We start from the raw sequence: 21,887 nt of genomic DNA on the forward strand, positions 1-21,887 counted from the left end.
ATCCAGTTTTTCTCTTGTTCTCAGGGATATCATTAATCATCACAACATAGTTTTCATCTCTGTAAATTCCTAAGAAAATTTTAACAACCAGTTTGAGTGATTTCCTAGCAGTAAGTTCTTTCTGACTGAGTAATGTTTCAAAATCACCATTCATCAGCACTTCCCAAATCTGTGGCCCAACAAAAATACGACCTTTTAGTTTTTACTTCACTAACTTTTTGAAACTTATAAGACAGATGGAGTGAGGGAAGAAACATATCTTGATGATTCACTCAAAGTTGGAACTCAACTTTCTGTTTTCTTGGAACGTAATTCTCTCACTGGTCTTTCCTTTTTTTTTTAAATGAATTTTATGATATTGGCTATCCCAGACAGACAAAAAGCTACAGTGTTTGGTATACTCACTTTATGGACTTAGCAGTAGTGGATATTTGATTGCTTCAGGAATAAGCTGCATGTTCTACTATGTTCACAGCATTAATAATAGGAACCAATGACTTAGTGTTCCCATTATGTAAAAGCACAGTTTTCACACTAACTTTAGATGAATTGGTAAAATGTTTTCTTTCTTGAGAGTATATTCAGTACTTGATTCTTCAATTAGTGCATCAACATTTGTACAGAAACACAAAGTATCTTGCATGCTGTAGTGAGAAGCAAGACTTTTATGATAAATTCCGTTGCCGTAAATGAAAGTTCCCCTTGCTGTTTCAGTATAAAACAAGTCACAAATCTGATCATTTAGCTCATCTTGTGTGATCAGATGAGGCAGTTTATGCTGAGATGCCACAGGGGGTAAAATTACTAAATGAAGGAAGTAAAGATGATTCATTGTCTTTTTTGCAGTATAACTTCTATTTCCCACTTTGCTGCTGGATGTGACACAAGAAAGAATTATGTTTAGAGAACTAGTTTAAAATATTTTAAAAACAAAATTTTAATTTTATTTGATTATATCACAGGTATGGTGTGAGGAAGATGGACTTTGTTTTGAGTGTGCACAGAGTCAGACAAAGTTACCAACTGAGTGAGTGAGTGAGTGAAAAGCAGTTGAGAGAGAGGTGTATCACTCTGCCCATTTTAAGCTCAGTTGAGGGACTCCTCAAATGTTCCTGGGCAGAAAAGGTGAACATGGGAATGAAGCAAAATTGGTGCAAGTCATTATAATTTTATCAAGAACAAGCAGCACATATAAACAATATATATGGAGTTTTACACCAATACAATACAGTTACTGTTTGAAGTTATCAAAAATTTATTCCTTTTGTTCATTAAACTTTCTATGTAAACTTAATTTCACAGTATAAACCTATTGAACTGAGCTGATTGTATGGTATTACACATATTGTTGATAAAGTAGTGAGATACTACACTATCTTAAAATCTGGAGGTGATAGACAAATTCTGATTACATATGTGAAACCAAAACTATTTAATTACCAAGAATCACTTGAGTTTTCTCTAGTAGTAAATGATTTGTTATGCAGTGTTACCTAAAACATTGTTTAGGGCAAATTTGTGTGTGTGCAGACTTGTAAAAGAGTTGATTGATTGATGAATTTGTGTTATAAAGACAAAAAAAGTTTTTCTTTTTTACTTTACAATGGTGTGTTTATACTTTATATTTCATAATTCATGCTTTTGAACCAATGTTTATTTATTTATGAAAAGTGTATAACTACCTTTCAAGTTGTTTTGGAAATAAAATTATTGCTAAAAATACAAGTTTCAAATAATGCAACATTTTTTTAAAGGGTCTTATTTTTTTTAGGTAGGTCTTGTTCAGTCTTGTGAATGAAAAGGATTTTTACAATTTTAATAATATAATTAACTAATTTTTTAAAATATTAATTTGACCTATCCATACTTTTAGTGTGAATTAATGTTCTTTACTCCCTTAAGGGTGAGAGAAGCAGACAAGAAGAAGTTGGTAGAAACTGCCCTAAAACAGCTCAGACAGTTAACATCAAACAGTGATTAGTATAATTGTACTTAATTTGTTACATATTTTGGTTTCCTATAATTACTGGCTTGATGGAAAGTATCCATTCAGTTTTTTGTGTGCTTGATGAATTAGTAAAATGTGACTGTTCAATGTCAAGAACATTGATATCAATTATTCTGAGAAGTGACTGAACCAGGCTTTCAGTTAACATTAATAAAATATAAAGATTCTTATCATGACCACAGTTTTGTTAAAAAATGGATAGTTCTAGCAGCAGAGCTTACCATATTAATGTCTGCCATAAAGGGAAATTAGGCCAAGAAGTGCACTTTCTACTTATTGCTAACAAAATATATTGACCAGTTTTTTTATTATTTGGCTGTATAGTTTTAAAATTTTGTGAGAGACAAAAACGTTTATGACACTAAATTATTAAAATTATTTGACCCATGTGTTGCTTTATTTCTCAGTTTTAAATCGCTTTTTGTTTAGGCCATTTATTGTGTTATAGAATAGAGAAAGTGTGTGGTTCTGAGGGAAGTTTGATATAATAATTATATTGTGATCGTAACACAAATAATAAAAAAAAGGCATTAAACACAGGTCAGTGTTATAGTTCTCTTCTAATTTTCCATTTGATTTAATAACTAGCTCATAACTGTTTGGTCTCAAGGTAATATATAGATAGTAGAAAATGAACTTGAATCATCCAATAAACTGTTGTTGTGACACAACTGAATTCCTTGTGTTTTCTGAATATAACTTAACAACTAATTGTAAAATTACATACAGATATTAGAATATAAGCAAACCTTGTGGTCTAATAAATAGCAGCTATGATAGATCTAAACTGTCTTCTTTATGATTCAACACACTGATATAGTTGTGTTAAGAGAGTCATCTGTATAAACAATATTTGTAAAGATGTGTTTTCAAAACAAACACCAAGGTCCTTTATGAGATTTTTAGAATGGTACTTAATACAGTTTCTCAAGTGTGGTCCCAGTTATTACTGGAAGAAACATCATCATGTGGATACAAAGTAAAATTGCCAACCTGGTATGTGGTGAAGTAAAATGGTAAACAGACAATACAGAAGAGAACAGTTAGTATTATGCACAATAATTTAGGTAGAGTTGACTGGTATGTTTCCTTGTGTCATACAATCACTGTTTGTTCTCTCTACCTGTCACCTGGAGAGACATATGATCAACCAGACCCTGATGATCTCATTGAACAGTTAACATCTCCCTTTTTCATCCTGGGGGACTTTAATGGACACCATCCCCTCTGGGGAAGTGCTGATATTGATAGGAGGGGTTGCTCTGTAGAGCATATGCCCTCTTATCATAAATTGTTGATGTGTGATAGTTTCAACACAAAACATTGTGCTGTAAGGTTGTAGTGGAATTAAAAAAAAAACATTATTTATGACTGATAGTTTCAACACAGAAAATTGTGGAATATTTTTCATGTTCATTATTACGTGGGAAAATAGAAAATTATAATGGGGCTGCTTTTTTTATTGCATTATTTATAAGTGTTTTCTTATTAAAAATATTTGTAACTACAATATATATATATAAAATTATTAAACATATTTTACTTTAACGTTTAATCATCTTCATTGTGACAATTACATATAACCTGTATATAAAAAAATGCTTATTTCATAAATGACAATTTCTGTGTGATATTTAACTTATTTAAAATGAAATAAAGTATTCACATATGGATATTGAGGTGTCATGGTGTAATTTTAAAACTTAGTCAGGGCAAAGTGTTGTGTAACATAAGAAAGTTTTCATTAAAGATGAATAACAAAAGATGGAAAACATATTTGCAGTGGGTAACGTATTTCCCTCAAGGTAAAACATCGAGTTGTGCTATTTATGGATTACACTATACTTTAATGGCTACAAGTACAAGTTTTGTATAGAATATTAAGTAAAAAAACAAATTAAATCTGACTACACCACATGGTATGCAGAATGTTATTTTTGGAGTAAAATAATTAATGCAGATAATATATGATTTTAAATTTCCATTTGTCGAAACGAATACCTTAAACTAATCTTATTAGTAAGAATATGCTCTTGGTACGTATGGAACACAGATTTTTCATACAAAATGAAACTTTCCACTTTAATATTTTCAAAGTTGTAGAAAATAAAAAATAAGTAAATAAAGTAATTTATTACGCTTGTGTTGTAACTTGTGTTTGTATGATTTGTATTCTGAAAATGTTATTCATTGCAGTAAAAAAAACAAGCTATAGTTTCATTACATAGGATAGTAAAAGACATCTTAAAATTTATTTACAAGTCCTCAACTTTTTATTTTGGGGTAAAAGAGTAGCCTAACAACCAGGCTTAATAATCCAGTGGTCCATGGTTCTTGTCCTGTTGAATAAAAACCAAGCTCCAAACTTGCAGGTCTTGAATTCATTATAAGAGTGGCAATCATATTCTACTTTTCAGTTGCAACAGTTCAACAGCTGTTGGTTAGTACTGTTTACTAACTGCCTTTTTTCTAGCATATCCTCTTAACGTTAGGAATGGTCCTTGTGTAGCTTTGCATCACTTTCCAAAACAAACAGTTATTTCATTCTTTTTAATTAGATTATGGCTTGTATTGTAAGTTTAGCACAGTGTACAGATTAATGTTGAAATAGGATTGCATCCATGTAAGTTTCAAGAAAGAAATTGTAATTATTGTACTTAAATTATTTGTTTCTTATGAGTTTTTATTATTAATATACAGGGTCATGCAAAAGCCATTTTCCATAATGATTGTGGATAACAATATAATAAAAGCACTTTTCTTGTTTTTTAAATTACAGTTGAATAGCTTCAAAGCTTAAATTTTACAATGATTTATTAAATAATATTTAAAACAGCTGTTTAAAGTCTTATTTCATTTACAAAATTTTACAAATAGAAATAAAAACAAATCATATAGTCAAGGTTTGCATAATGTAACTATAATTTTCATATGGAGAAACAGCATGCTTAGGCCCTGCATGGCCAAGTGGTTAAGGTGCTTGACTCGTAATCCAAGAGTCGCGGGTTTGAATCCCCGTCACACCAAATATGCTTGCTCTTTCAGCTGCAGGGGCATTATAATATGACGGTAAATCCCACTATTCATTAGTAAAAGAGTAGCCCAAGAGTTGGCAGTGGGTGGTGATGACTAGCTGCCTTCCCTCTAGTCTTACACCACTAAATCAGGGATGGCTAGCGCAGATAGCCCTCGTGTAGCTTTGGGCAAAATTCAAAATAAACAAATGGAACTTTTAGTTCATACTTAAGTCTTAAAATCCTTGGAAATATTCAAACTCTAATTCTAATATTCTTATTGTTAGATAACATTAGTTTATGAATTATTTGTTTTTTAATGTGTTATTAAATCTGACATTAAGAAATCAAATATTATTTTAATCAAACTTCTGATGAAGACAAATGAATATGCTTCACTGAAGGTTAATCGTAAGCCAGCATCCTTGTTCATCTGAAGTTCTTTATGTTTTGAATTTATCTTTCTTAAGATATTAATGCTGAATTACAATAACAAAGTATTGTTTTTATAGACTTAGTGTAATACTAATAGCATTTGTTTTCACCAGGAAACTCAACAGTTAAGTTCAGTAGAGAACCAAAGTGAAACAACAGAGTAAGTCATTCTTCTAAATAAATAAATAAATGGTGCTTGTGTTTACATAAAACATTAAAAACAAACATACAATATCAAATTGTTCCACAATAAATTAAATTGATTAAGAACACAATGACGAGGGTGTGATGTAAGATTCTGTAAACTGGAGGTGTAAGTAGGTATATAAGTTATTATATTACTCTAAACGATGGTGTAAAATTATACCAAAATATATTTATTATTTTTAGACCTGCTATACTAATAATAATTTACTTCTTAACTATTCAGTTTTGTGTATTTGTTTTTGATGTTCAGTTTTGTGTATTTGTTTTTGATGTTCTCTTCAGTAGGTTTTATAACACGTACATTATGTGGAGAAGTCGTACCATGATTCATTATCATAAGTAGTCCATAAGCAACTAAACAAACCACAGCTTCTGTTTGATTAAAGAAATACATAATCAAGAACAATTTTAACCAATAACTTAAATGTTATACCATGGAACGTGTAAAGAAGGTACATGTATTTATTTTTGTTAAGTGAGAATAAATATATATGTAATTTTTTTCAAAATAACTTGAATATATTTCTTGTTTTTCATGGATAATGTGATGTGATATTTTTTTTTCAAAACTGCAATTCAGCTTGAGGTGAGCTATATAGTCATCACGATCATGTGAAATCAAATATTTATGTGGACAAATTTCCTATATTATAATTAAGGAATATTTTAGAGCTAATTTACATATTTCATACAATAGAATCTGTGATTCTTTACAAAGCAAGAGGTGTTTTTACGAACGTCGAAATTGGTTTTCATAAAAATTTTGTGATGAACAAAATATACCTAAATACTTTCCCAACTACAACTAAATACTTTTCAACTAGTAATTATTCCAACAAAGCTGAAGCTTGTGTGTTATCTGAAGGACTAATTTTTGTACTTTTATAACCTATTACATGTAAATACATTTAAATTTTTATACCATGTCATTAATGTCAATATTTGATTAGAACATTTTAGTGTGTTTTTGTAGGCTTAACAGTATTGACTAATACTGCTATTACAGTGACATTAGATAACTCCTTAATTACTAAATTTCCAATGTAGTGATAGCTATGAATAATCTCTATAACAAGAATAAAAATGGGTAAAATTATGAATTTGACTTGATAAGTTACTTTTTATATAAGCCTATTGAAAACGAATATTTATTTGATGCATTTAAACTAAGTGGATTTTGGTTTTTGTTTGTGTGTTTGTAGTTCTAATTTTATGTCAATTCATCAAGCCATATGAAATGTACTAAAGAAAATGGTTTTATGTGATAAGTTAGTGAACTGTGTGATAGTATATGCGAGTGTTTTTCTTGAGTTACACACGAACAATGCACTTCATATATCCGTACAGTATCTATAGTGTTAATTCTCAAGTAATATTGCTATAAATGGGATGATTTAATATTAGTATTTGTTATTGATATCTTACAGAAAGCTTCCAGAAAATGAACATTCTTCAGTTGTCAACAACGTCTTTGGGGCAAGCATTGCCATTTGTAATCGGTGTCGATGTGGATCTGAAAAGGAACAGGATACAAACACCCTACTGTTTACTCTGGTGTATCCAGACTTGTACCTTTCTGGTAATGGTTTGTTTGAAATATTTCTATGATAATATTGTCTTGTTCCATTTGAAAGTATGATATTTACTTTAAAGCAGTGAACAGTGAAACATTTGAATTATCACATTTACAATCTCTATATGTACTTGAGCTTTAAGGTGTTTTCACCATTTGTTTCCAGTGGCTTTAAATACATGTGGGAGTTTTGGAAGCCACACAATGTATACAGTACACTTATGTTTAACTGCTGGAGGTGGACTATATCCTATATGACAAATCAGCAGACAGTGGGTTAAGGTGCTGTAATGTACAAGCTATTATGTGATTTAAACAATCTGTTTATATGTGTGAGGTGTTTTAATTGTACTTTGGGTTATTTTTATTGTTACAAAACATAGTGTAGTCATAGTTCATGGTATCATTATTATTAAAGGACATGGTGGAGTGATAGTTAATGGTATACTTATTGTAACAAAACATGGTGGAGTGATAGTTTATGGTATACTTATTGTTACAAAACATGGTGGAGTGATAGTTTATGGTATACTTATTGTTACAAAACATGGTGGAGTGATAGTTTAAGGTATACTTATTGTTACAAAACATGGTGGAGTGATAGTTTATGGTATACTTATTGTTACAAAACATGGTGGAGTGATAGTTTAGGGTATCATTGTTAGAAAACTTAGTGGAATGGTAATTCGATGTAATATTATTATTACAAAATATAGTGGAGTGGTATTTTAGGATATGATTATTGTTAGAAAACATAGTGGAGCGATGGTTTAGGGTATGATTATTGTTAGAAAACATGGTGGAATGATAGTTTAGGGTATAATTATTGTTAGAAAACATAGTGGAGTGGTATTTTAGGATATGATTATTGTTAGAAAACATGGTGGAATGATAGTTTAAGGTGAGATTTTGTTATAAGTGATGGCTTCCAAGATAAAAGTTTAAAGAAATTTTAATTTAATTATTGTGAAATTGTGTCTTATTGTAAGTTTTAAATGTAATTAAAAAATGGTTCATATTAACTAGCAAAATTAATATAATGACCAACAGTATTACAGTATTGTTAGACTGGTTCTCATTTGTCCCAGTTTGGTCATAATCAGTGGTGTAGTGCTGAATGCAGAAGTGGGGCAACGTGTTTTGAAAGTGTTAATATTTGACACTGCCTATACGTAAAAACGTGCATTTCAGAAACAGTAGCTTTAAACTATAATTGCAATCAAACTCTGCGTTTGAAAATATTTCAGTAAAAATTAATTTTCTTTCACCTTGAACTTTTGAATTCCTGCATAACATATCAATAAAACTTCCAAGCTTGGTCCACAGTGAGTTCCTTGGACTTGACTACTCTTGTTTGTGTATCAATTGTGGAAAACTAACATGCAAGCCACTTCTATAGATTGTTATCTGGTGTCCAGTTTTGAATAAGAGGGCTGTCAAGCTAACAAACGTGAGAATTTTATGTGGATGGTTAACAGTCCAAATCTTGTTTCCATAACAATAAGATTCATGCTGCTAAAGCCCTATTCACATCTGGAAGGATTGAAGGGGATGTCCTTTGAACATTTAATTAAAGGATGAAGATCTGATAGAATATGGTGCCCATAGCTTTCTTTAAAGTGTTTTTGAAAATGTCAATCTGAAATGTTTGCAAAGGGACTTTATTTCCTTTCCTTCAAAGCCTGGATTTATCTCTGCTGGCCATTCATTAATTTTTAAGTTACAGAGCTCAGAAATTATGCTTGGAATAGAATTAAAAGTGCCTAGCTGTGACCCATTTGATTTGTGAGAAGTTGGTGTGAATCATCATTACTTCATATTTTTTATGGTTCTGGTTAAAACTTGACCATCACTGATTGAAATGATCTTGTTATCTGTCAGAGTTATTAAGGAAACTTCCTTAATGGTATTCTCTGTTTCTAAGACCTCTTTACTGTGACTAATTAACTTGTATGCACAGACTTAGTAATATCCCTTTCCTGTAAAGCTTCTGAAGTGATTAGGAAGAAGGCTAAGTTAGAAGTATTAGCTAAACTGAAATGGTCCATATTTATGTTACTAGTAATTACGCATATATTGGTTACTGTGTAAGTATAGTAAATAGGAAACAGGATGTTCTTAAGTGCTCATGCACTTTTACGCTTATACCCCTAAATCCTGACCACCCTGGGAGCATAACTTATTTTCAGATATCTTACGAGTTTATTTCATAAGATCAGACTTTGTACACAGCCATACTGTACACGTTTTCTCTCACTTTTATGTAATAAAGCTCATTGCTTTCCATGTACGACATACAAACCAATAAATCTTACCTTGTTGTTTTCAAAGCTGGAAAATTCTGGGAATTGTTCTACATGAGTTTATTTACATTATTACCTAAACAGTTTAATGCCAAGAGCGGAGATTCCTTGCTTTATTTTCGAAAGGTTTTTTTGTTCTGTTTTTCCAGCCACTAAGAGTAAAGTAAACATAGAAAATAGGTGTGAAAAGATTAGTAGTAGTAGTTCTCAGATTTACTTTGGAATTTCATGGTCTATACCAAAACCTTACAGCAATACTCTTCATTTTGTTTGGTTGAGTTTTTAATTCAGCTGCTAACAATATTATAAGTACTGAAGATAAGTGTGAAAAGGTGAATGCATAAACTCTGACCATAAGTTGTTTGGAACTTTGTAAGAAAAAGTAACAGAACACATTTTATTTTAGAATATTTGATGTCATCATTCTTCAATAACTTGTCTCCAACTGGATAAAAGATTTAATGATTCTTCCTACTAGGAGTGGGAAACTTCACAATGATAGAGACTTGTAAGGGTGAATTTGTTTCAAATACTGAGGGAAGGACATTCTGGTAAATGATAAGGAATATCACTCCACAAAGGTTATCACCAGCTGTACCACAGTATATAGTTAGTGTGGTTCTAGTCAGCCCAACCTAGTCATGATCAGGAATATCACTTCACTAAAGTTATGACAAGCTGTACTACAGTATATAGTTAGTGTGGTTATTGTCAGCCAAACTTGGTCATGATAAAGAATATCACTTCAGTAAGGTTATGATCAACTATACCACAGTATATAGTTAGTGTGGTTCTAGTCAGCCCAACCTAGTCATGATAGGGAATATTATTCCACTGAGGTTATGACCGACTGTACTATAGCATCTCTCCAAGAGTGGTTCCACAGTAGTTATTACAGTGCTGTTAAGAATGGTTTTTGTTAGCCGTGTTTAGCCACTGATAACAGATATTACTTAGTGAAGGTGTGTGTGCTGTATACCTTGTTCATATGTCTCATTGTTATTACTTAGTGAAGGTGGTGTGCTGTATACCTTGTTCATATGTCTCATTGTTATTACTTAGTGAAGGTGTGTGTGCTGTATACCTTGTTCATATGTCTCATTGTTAGTACCACACAGTAAAAAATATCTGAAAATAAACCTGATACCCAATTGGTCATTCAGTTGACTGCTTGGTGCTGACTGACACATGTTTTAGTGAATTCCATTGCTAAGCACTAACCGTCGAAAAGGGCAAATTGAAATAAGAGTAGGTTTCTAATTGTGGTGGAGCTTATGTGTATGATATCTTGAATTATATTTTACTTACACTGTGTGGTAAATCATTTAAAAATACCCAGTATATAGTATGAGGATCATTCTTAAAAGTATTCACTCAATTTTAAATAAATCTGTACGACAGCTCTTGGTATGTGTGTTAAATAAAGAAAGGGTGGTAGACACTGACAGAATTATTACAAAGAAAAAAATGTGATTGTATTCTACAGTATAACATCTGTTACATTGTTGTTTTTGTGAAAAGAGTTAAATAAATAATATTTTTTTAATGCTATTTTGTTTTAGGTCAGGAAAAGTCACTCATACAGCATTCGTTTGCTGATGTTGTAGAGCACAGTTTATCACTCGAACAGACAGTTACAGCATGGTGTGACATGTGTGTTATATACCAGCCTACAGTATGTTATTTTTTGTACACCTTTGTTTCAGTAAGATTGTCAAACTCATTTGTTTTGAATGTGAAATTCTTACTATTCAAATTCAGTATTGAAAAAAAAAAAGTTTCATTGTTAGTATATCTTAAAGGTGTAACTAAAGCTGGTGTGTGTAACCTTCTGTTCCTTTCTTTTCATTAGTTTGTTTGTTTGTTTGTTTTTGGAATTTCGCACAAAGCTACTCGAGGGCTATCTGTGCTAGCCGTCCCTAATTTAGCAGTGTAAGACTAGAGGGAAGGCAGCTAGTCATCACCACCCACCGCCAACTCTTGGGCTACTCTTTTACCAACGAAAAGTGGGATTGACCGTCACATTATACACCCCCACGGCTGGGAGGGCGAGCATGTTTAGCACGACGTGGTCGCGAACCCGCGACCCTCGGATTACGAGTCGCACGCCTTACGCGCTCGGCCATCTTTTCATTAGATTGTTTGAGTATAACATAAACAGAGTACTATTTAATAACAAACTGTTAAAAAATTGAGACATGGATAACTTTATGTTCACTGAGAAGCTGATGTCTGTGGGTTAAAAACTGGGATTATAAGCATTTCCCCTTCTTTGATAGAACATTTAATAATAGGTTTCAAGCCAGGTTTTCTGAAAGTAAGAAATTACTTGAACATTTTACTAAATTGTACCATTACTTTCTTCACTAATTGTAACTTCAGGTGTTAGACTGAAGCCAACATAAACTGAAGAGTTATGATGTAAGATGTGGGTTTTATTGTTATCACTCATGCATACAGTATGTAAGAGGGATCATCTTCTGTAATATTTTATTATCAGATTGAAACAGATGCAAAAATGTGAAATTATCCAGTTACTACTGTATCTGTTTTCACATCTGCAAGTACAGATACCAGTGTCCATAAATAATTCTGTAGTAGCTACAAGAAATTTATGGGGTGTCTAACTTGAACACATGTCGAACATGTGCTACGTATAAATGTATTCTATTTAATGTTTTGCTTCAAAATAAATTAAGATATTTTTCCTCTGCTTATAAATAAGTTATTAGAGTCATGTTTTAAAGTTTACGGGTGTGTTGTCAAGGCAGTAAAACATCTGTTGTGTTCGACATTAGCTTCAGACTAAAAAGCTGAAGACTACCCAGTGTCCTTGTGCTGAGCTGTGGATTAGATCATGCTTCTGGTGCAAATTTCTGGAAAATACAGATTGAGGTAGGATGCACTTAAGAACCCAAAATAATAATATGCACAATGTGCTGTAACTAGTATAGTTTACTCGACTTTCTAACTAAGGCATAAAAACCTTAAGATAAATTCCTTAGTTATTTGATCTGAACTTGGCAACAGTAAATTTGAATCTGGAGACAAAATATCTACTTAAAATGAGCTGGCATTATACGTCACTTGATATATTAAACTCTGGCTCTTTGTTGGTTACAAGTGATGTAATAGTAAATGTCAAATGGCCATTTGTAAAAAAATGTGACAAATAGGTGTAAAAAGTTTATATTTCTGTAAACAAATGAGATTAAAGGTTATAAAGTTCAGACAGTGTCATAGTAATATTTATACTGTAATGAGTAATGTACATTAACCTCGATATCGTGGAGTGTTGAAAATGGGCAAGTCAAAGCAAACAAATATTGTGTTACACAGACAAACAGAGATGGAGAATCAAGTCAGAGCAAACAAATATTGTATTACACAGACAAACAGATGGAGAATCAAGTCAGAGCAAACAAATAGTGTTACACAGACAAACAGAGATGGAGAATCAAGTCAGAGCAAACAAATATTGTGTTACACAGACAAACAGAGATGGAGAATCAAGTCAGAGCAAACAAATATCGTGTTACACAGACAAACAGAGGCAGAGAATCAAGTCAGAGCAAACAAATATCGTATTACACAGACAAACAGAGATGGAGAATCAAGTCAGAGCAAACAAATATCGTGCTACACAGACAAACAGAGATAGAGAATCAAGTCAGAGCAAACAAATATCATGTTACACAGACAAACAGAGGCAGAGAATCAAGTCAGAGCAAACAAATATCGTGTTACACAGACAAACAGAGACGGAGAATCAAGTCAGAGCAAACAAATATCGTGTTACACAGACAAACAGAGACGGAGAATCAAGTCAGAGCAAACAAATATTGTGTTACACAGACAAACAGAGGCAGAGAATCAAGTCAGAGCAAACAAATATCGTATTACACAGACAAACAGAGATGGAGAATCAAGTCAGAGCAAACAAATATCGTGCTACACAGACAAACAGAGATAGAGAATCAAGTCAGAGCAAACAAATATCATGTTACACAGACAAACAGAGATGGAGAATCAAGTCAGAGCAAACAAATATTGTGTTACACAGACAAACAGAGATGGAGAACTTATTTAAATATTTCCTTCAGAAATTAACACTTATATTCAAATTTAATTCATTAACTGTGTTTTGATTGCACATTTATTTGTATATACTGATAATAAACTAGTGTAATTACATTTTGAAAGTAACTGTAGAAGGTTATGATATGTGCATTTTTACCTATCTGTATTTTTAAAACTAAAGGAGAATTTGTGTAATTGTGTTCTATTAAAACTGGTATTTGTTCACGTGTGTGTATGCATAAAACATAGTTTAAAAGAACTTCAGATATGTTAACATTTTCTTGGGTTAGTTTTGTGCCAAATATATTATTTCAGACAGTTTGTTTGTTAAATCAGGTTTTCATCCTAGATCCTTTATTTTGCCATTATTATGAAACCTCCTGCTGTGTACATTGTTATTGTGTATTGATATCCTGTTATTATGTATGGCTGTTGTGTCTGTGGACTTGTAATGTTAGAAACAGAATTTTGATACTTGTGGTGGACAGAGCACAGATAGCTCATTGTGTAGTTTTGTGCTCAACTACAAACAAACCCTGTTAGTGGTGTGGATGGATGTCCTGTTATTATGTACAGTTGTCCTGTTACTGTGTATGGATGTTATGTTATTAGATATGGTTGTCCTGCTATCTGACCAAAAACACCTTAGGTGTGTGAAAAAAAAAAGTAGTACCGTGAAAGGTTTGAGTGTGTGACTTGAAGGAAATCACAACTGGCAGCCAAACTGGTGTCTAGACTTACAGCATTGATAGATTTTTAGCAAATATTCACTCATTAGTTAGCTGTGCTGCATTTGTTGTTCAACGTGGGGTACGGTGGTGAGTAAAACAAAATATGTGCTTAAAAGTTGGAAATGAATAATAACTGTCCAGTCATATGATTAGTTAGAAAACCTGAGCTGGGAAACTGTCCAGTCATATGATTAGTTAGAAAACCTGAGCTGGGAAATGCTAATTTAGTTTGATTGGCCTAACCAATACATATGTATCTGCATGTGCTTTCACCCTATAGTTTTGCTGCTCTAAATAAGCCATCTTTAATGTGAATGACAAAAACTATAAACAGTCCACCTTCATCATCAGTTGAAGCTATAGTGAAAATTTCAGACTGTTGACTCGTGACTTTGCATGGGCGTGAGAAAAGTTTTGGTCAAAATTGAGAAGTTTTAGTTAATTTACTTTGAATATACTTAGACCTAATTTGACTTATAATTGTAGGTTCTAAAGACCTATCAATGCACCAAATTTGAAAAAAAAATCCATTAAAGTTAAGTACATTATTCTATCATATAAAGCTTTAATGAGTTCAGGAGGAAACTCTATTCAAGTTGGAGGTTTTACATCTTGTCTATTTTGTAATGGATTGCCTTTAAATTTGGTATGTGGTGTAAGGTTCATTGGAGCATGTCCATGGGAGATATGTAATAATTTGGATTACCAAAGTCTAAGTTAGAAGAAGTGGAAAATCACCAAACTATCACTCTTTTTCAATAACACAGTGTGCCCTGAAAGTCTTCTTCGGTTGCATAACACACCACCATGTGTCTTGACAGATGTCTGGCTGTTAATTTGGTCTTGCTTTGTTGACTTTGTTAGGATATCGACAATAACTCACTATTACTTACATTTCTTATATTAATGTAGGTTTATCAAGGTTATTAAAAAGTAACTGAAGCATTAGGTCATTATTTTACTATGAAAACAAGTCGAGTCTGGGAATGTGCAATAGTTTTATGGGAAAAGAGCAGATAATCTTAAAAGCTTTGTTACAATATCCTTGTGACTGTTGTTTATTACCAAACTTCATGGTGTTGGATTTCTGGGTAATGTTTGCTTTGGAGCTTTGTGTTATATGAAAATTAATTTGAATAACTTTTAGCCCACCTAGTGGCTCAACTACAAGTCTACAGGCTTATTATGCTAAAAACCAGGTTGCAATGACCAAGGTGGGGACAATACATATAGCCCACTTTGTAGTTTTTATGCTTAATAACAAAACAAAGAATAATTATTAAAAGAAAATGCATTTGAAACTGAATTCTTTACCTGACAGATTTTAATTGTTTCAAGCTTAGTTTTTAAACTTTATGCATGGAATCATCTATGAATTGCAGATCAGTTGGTAATTCACACAGATTCCCTAAGATCCTAGGCCCAACATGGCCAGACAGTTAAGGCACTCAACTTGTAATCCGAGAGTCACGGGTTTGAATCCCTGTCACACCAAACATGCTCACCCTTTCAGCCATGAGGGTGTTATTATGTGACGATGAATCCCACTCTTCGTTGGTAAAAGAGTAACTCAACAGTTGGCGATGAGTGATAATGACTAGCTGGCTTCCCTCTAGCCTCACACTCCTAAATTAGGGACGGCGAGTGCAGATAGCCATCGTGTAACTTTGTGCAAAATCCAGAACAAACCAAACCTTAGATCCTGAAACTGATAAATAATATACAAAGTTTTGAGGTTTTTCTTTTACTAATAATTTTATGTTTTTTTTTTTGTTGCTTTTCTCAGCTGCTGAATGAAAAGGAAGGAAAAAATATTCCAGATAAAGTGCCAGAAGTACCACTTTCTGCCAGAAAACCTTGTCGCTATGGTAACAATTGTACTAGATCTGGCTGCAAATTCTTCCATGAGAAAGACAAGACGAAGAGGTGCTTCACTCATTTCCTTATTATGTACTTCTATGCATTATTTTTGTTACAAGCTAAAAGTTGATTCTGTTTAATTTATTGTAAATTGAACACTGCACTATTCCCTCTGCTGACCATTCCAAATATAAATTTAACGAATAATTAAAAAATATACAATAACAGCAAGAAGACTAATAACTAGAAATTTAAGTTACATGACTTTAAATGTTGTGGTTATTAAAATCAGAACATACCCACTTTAAATGCTACTGTTATTATATTTTGAATTAATTATTTATATCAGTAGGTTCCTCATTAATCGTTAAACTGAAGGTGTAACAGTTTAGAAAAACTTGACACTGCACCAGTAGAACTGCTTACAATCTTAAAATGTAAACATCAGGCTCAGTGATTTAGACAAATATTCAGACTGTATGAACTACTATTTGTAATGTAAAATAAATTACTTTAAAGCAATCGCTGTATCACTGAAATGATTAGTCTTTCTAACGTGAAGTGGCTGTCTCATTGTAGTTGTATAGAAAGTCTTTGAGGACTTTCAGCAAAAGTTATAAATTATGAGAGGTATTAGGAAATATGTATCTATCGACAAAAGATTACATTAAATGTTTCAGAATTTGTTCTCTTTAGTGGGATACAGCTCAATCTTTAAAGTAAATAGCTACGTACAGTTTTTCTTTCCAGTGAACACTCACATAAAAAGTAGCTGTTTCAGATTAAATACAATACATATTACTTGTAAAGCTCTCTTGTCGTTACTGGTGTGCAGTTTCATTATTCATATAAAATATATTTCAACTTTCATAGTGTTGAAGATTCAGGCATCAACCATAACTGTACATCGTGGTTGCCATTAGAGTTAAAAATCAAACTGGAACTAGATGGAAAGGTCAAAGTCAAAGAAGGTGACAGCAAAGATGGAGTATCAAAGGTCAGGAGTTATCTGGTTTCTTTCACGAGAGTAGAAGTAGTTAAGCCTGATTTGGCAAAGTTTTAATCTGTAAGAGTTATATCCTGTTTGTCATTGATACAGAGAAGTTTTTCTTTTATTTGATACCTAACTTTCCTACAATCATTATTTTAGGACTAACCCTCATTGATGTAGTTTTCAACCTAAGAATAAAAAGTTTATTTTATTGAAAACGTATGTCCAAGAAGTAACTTTCAGAATGTATTTTTGACTCTGACTTATAAACTGTTAGTTCTCTATTTTAATTAGTGTTTTCAGATTTGTGTATATCAAAGCCTGGTGATTTATTTCTCATTTGTAATTTAATCATATGATTCCAGCTAGATCTTTAAACCTTTTTGTGCATGTCATGAGATTTTACTAAATTGAATTGAATTAAACCACTTTACTATAAACATATTTTAATGAAATTACTGTTAATAAGTACATCATAATTTATAAGATTTTATATTATCTACGTTTTATTTCTTGATGTACATCCCCCCCCTCATCTAAAACTGCAGATTTTGCTGTCATGTGATCTACTCGTGGTTAAAATTCACAAGACGAGAAAAGTGAGAAGCTGTAGTAAATTGTAGTACGGATTGTTGAAGTACACTTAGCTGTCTCTCATTAGCAGGAGGAAACTTCCACACATTTTCCCCCGTGTGAAACAACATTCTAATATTTCTTAGTTTAAGATCAGCCATGCCCACTTGCAAAGTGACAGTTAGAAGTTGAATGGTATGTTTATAACCAATACACAGAGAAGATTTCACTCTATTCGATTATAACCTGAAGAAATCTCTACCTGTGTATGGATTAGTATTATGAAATTGGAAAAAAATGCTTAGTCCACTGTTTTTTGAGGCATATATAATGCTCGGCAAGTGTTTCTCACCTTATGTATTAGTTTACTAAACAGTTTGATTTTGTTTAGGTGTTACATTTATATTTTAATTAATTCTGTGTTATTTGTGTTTATAAATGCATATTCGAAAATTTTATGATTGTATACCTTTAACTTGGTGTAGTTCAGCTTGTGGAAATGTCAAAGATAGAGTCATTCACGTGTGAAAGCATTAATGAAAGAGTTTGTGGACAACCTTCTTCCTATAATAACTGTAGAACACCATACAGATGGCATATCTGTATCAAAAACAAAAGATAACAAATTGAAAGGGGAAATAAAAAAATAAACTATAAGTGAAAGGACAAAGATGTGAAATTACACGTATGTAAAAAAAACTATTCGAAAGTATTCTAGGAACATTTAAAAGGCTTGTACATATTTCCCTTTCTTAAATGTAAACATTTTAGTGCACTATATCTTGTTGATAATATCTGTAGTTAATGATATAATAAAGAAAATGGAAAATAAAATATAAACATTTGCTTTAAAAGACATCTGATATTCATATAGGTTCTAGAGATTATTCAAATGAAGTGTGATAGCTGTAAGATAATAAACAGTACAGTGGGATCCCTCTAAGCGGCCACCCCTTGAAAGCGGTCATTCAATCATAGTCTCTTTATTGTTTACATAATCCCTAATTATGTACAGTGGAACCCCTCTAATCAGGCCAGTTTGTCTCAGTCCCAAAGGTGGCTGCTTTAGAGGGGTTCCACTGTATTTTTATACTCAAAATGAAAATCACATTGCATGTGAACTATTCAGAGCCTGAATGCAAATAACTACATTAAATAATGAATATTTTATTATAAATAGTCAAAAAAATCAAAATTAAATATTTTATTTTTCTAAAACTCAATAAGCTTAGGATCATTCAAGACAAATTTATTTAAATTGTTTTAGCAATTATTTCATTTTTATAAACAACTTTCATGAGAATTACATACTCACTTACAATGTAAACAGGTTATAATCCTGGGGTTGAAGAGAAAACTGTAACAACTTTTGTTGAGCATATAAATTTTCATGCTCATTTTCCCATTGGATTTTAGTTAATTTCATTACCTTTGCAATTAAGTTTCACCTGTCGGAATATATCTCATCCGACTAATATAGATTTTAATTTTTCTCTGTAAAAGATTAACCAGCAAGAACAAGATAACAACACTGAAGAGGAAGGCTATGAGCTTTATCAGTTGATGGCTGTAGTTTCTGTGGTCCAGGATCCCACAGAGCCTGGTGTGAAAGATAATATTATCAGTTGTGTCAAAGTGAGTCCAACTCACCACGTTCGACACCAAGGAAGTGCCTGTAGCCAGTGGTACCTTTTCAACGATTTTACCATTCTTCCAATTACTCAGGTACTAAATTGTCAAAATTATTGTTGTCAAATAATTGACCCTCCTAGATGGAGTGGTAGTTAGTGTTAGCTTCTTTTGTACTTCGTGTGAACTAAGTTGCAGTGGTGACCTTTCAACTTTTCCAAGAAGCAGTCGTGCATTAAAAAATGCTACAGAAAGAAAATCAAATGTTGCCATGTCGCAACGTGGCAAAACAGAGTTCTCAGTCACATCACATAAATAGATCATTTAGTAAACGTTCTTAATCAGGTAAATGTATGTTACTGAGTAGGGCCATGAGTGCTTCTTCATTTCAAATTTATGTTCAAATTGCAATCTAGATACCAGTCGTTTTTGTCTTTTTTTTCAGTAAAACTTGTCACTGGTAATATCTTTCTGCTCAGTTCTTTCAGTCTTCTTTCTTATTCTGATCTATCAAAAAACTAGTAACTTTATTTCCAGAATGATAGCTCTAAAGTGCTAGAAGGTGTGAGTAGTATATTATATGAGGGTTGTATGGCATTGCAGAACAATACAAAATGGGATTCTGAGTAAGTGAAACTGTATTCAGTGATTGCACTGAAAAATCTCCTAACAAGGTACTAGAATTGTCTGTTTCCATATGGATTTGAATATCAAATCACATAATAGTAATTCACCACAGGTGATAAAAAATACCGATAATTATGCAGAGAACAGTCTTTGTGAAAGTGAACTGTGGGATTGATTTTTCTTTAGTAAAGAGTAGTATTCAAGAGGTGTCTAGTTCAAGACTTTGTAAATGTAAGAATGATTTATTTGTTATCTCCATAAATTTCTGAAACGTAGGTCAATATATTTCACATTGTGAGAAATTTAAGAAATTTCTGCTTTTCATACTGGCGAGATTACACTATGTAACACATGTTTTGTTCCTGGATAGTATGTGTTATTTCTTAATTGCTTGTGTTGTAAAAGTACAGAAAATGACCATTATTCCCTTCATACTTTGCTTTTCTGACCTGGATAATGAAGTTTAGAAATTAACTTATTTTCTATGTAAAAACGGGCAAATTTTCACATTTTCATTTACATAAGGTCTGAATAAAACAATATATGAATCAAGATTTACATGTATTTATACTAAAGTTATACAAAAATGTTTAGAAGTGAGTAATTTTTCGAGATTTGCAACTGTAATGTAAATAACTTTCACGTATCAGACCCCAAATATAGTCTCCCACCATGTTTTCATTATATGCTCATTGATAACCTGATTCAAAGTCCAGTATATCTTGATGGAAGCACTCGCCTTGCTCCTCTGAGTATGCTCCCATGTTCTCCTTGAATGTATCAAGATGAACATCGAGAATATGGACTTTCAGGGACATCCTGCTGCCCATTTTGCCATAGTTCTTCACCAGACCCACAACCAGTTCCACATAATTTTCGGCCTTCTGATTGCCCAAGAAGCCTCGAACCACTGCGACAAAGCTAACCCAAGTTTTTTTTCTTTCCTACTGATATTCTTGGGGAATTCTATGCACTCCAGGATCTTCTTTATTTGTGGTCCAACAAAGACACCAGCTTTGACCTTTGCCTCGGAAGCTTAAGGAAGAAGTCTCAAAAGTACTTGAAGACTGCAGACTCCTTATCAAGAGCTGTGATAAATTGTTTCATAAGATTCAGTTTTATGTGCAATGGTGGGAACAAGACCTTCTGGAGGTCCCCTAGTGGTTCACAGTTGACATTGTGCCTCCCCACAGAGAACTCAGTCTGTTGTGGCCAGTGCTTCCTGTTGTAGTGCACTGCATTGCCCCTGCTGTCCCAAAGGTAAAGATAACAGGGAAACTTGGTAAAGCCTCCTTGGAGACCCATCAGGAATGTCATCATTTTGAAGGCTCCGATAACCTCCCAGCCATACTCATCATACTTCAAGACTTCAAACAAGGTCTTAATGCCATTGTATTCCTCTTTGAGATACACCAAATGAGCCAGGGGAAACGTCCTACAACATTCTAGAAAGTTCTTGAAAATTCTTGTAAGTTCGAGAAAATTTTATATCAGCTACTCAGCACTGAATTACACCTAGAATGTTCCAGAGAGTGGGTAAATTTGAAAATTTCATTGCCCAAGTCACAAAAGCAAAGTTTGAAGAGAAAAATAGGTCTTTTCCATTCACTTTAGGCATAAACAATTGGGAAATAACACTTTCTGCACAGGAACAAGAAAAAGTACAACTTTTGTTACATAGTGTAACCAGTTTCAAATTGCTATCAAACAACTAGATAGAGATCATGTTCTGTAATGTTTCTTTTGTTTAATAAATATTATTTGAACTCGTTTCATTTTAACTTAATATTGTGCATTATCTACAAATAGTTGGTGAACTCTCTACAAACTGTTCTACTTTTTAAATAATCATGAAA

The 21,887-nt window shown here is 32.5% G+C and overlaps 2 protein-coding genes across 24 annotated transcripts in view; one reads left to right on the forward strand and one right to left on the reverse strand.

Annotated features, from left to right (window-relative positions):
* The window catches only part of LOC143223814 (dynein axonemal heavy chain 6-like), a 753,870-nt gene that overhangs the window by 479,953 nt on the left and 252,030 nt on the right, over positions 1-21,887 (reverse strand). The window lies entirely within an intron of this gene.
* The window catches only part of LOC143223810 (PAN2-PAN3 deadenylation complex catalytic subunit Pan2-like), a 221,483-nt gene that overhangs the window by 183,961 nt on the left and 15,635 nt on the right, over positions 1-21,887 (forward strand). For 9 of the 13 annotated variants that reach the window (XM_076452279.1, XM_076452275.1, XM_076452272.1 and 6 more), the window contains 6 exons: positions 5,571-5,617; positions 7,092-7,243; positions 11,103-11,215; positions 16,138-16,277; positions 17,085-17,208; positions 19,279-19,500. In XM_076452279.1, the coding sequence (XP_076308394.1) occupies positions 5,571-5,617; positions 7,092-7,243; positions 11,103-11,215; positions 16,138-16,277; positions 17,085-17,208; positions 19,279-19,500 (798 nt within the window). The remainder of the gene's footprint in view (positions 1-5,570; positions 5,618-7,091; positions 7,244-11,102; positions 11,216-16,137; positions 16,278-17,084; positions 17,209-19,278; positions 19,501-21,887) is intronic. The other 4 variants (XM_076452282.1, XM_076452283.1, XM_076452284.1 and 1 more) reach the window with 3 other exon arrangements.

The sequence above is a fragment of the Tachypleus tridentatus genome, chromosome 8, assembly GCF_004210375.1.
Source record: "Tachypleus tridentatus isolate NWPU-2018 chromosome 8, ASM421037v1, whole genome shotgun sequence".
NCBI classification, from domain to species: Eukaryota; Metazoa; Arthropoda; class Merostomata; order Xiphosura; family Limulidae; genus Tachypleus; species Tachypleus tridentatus.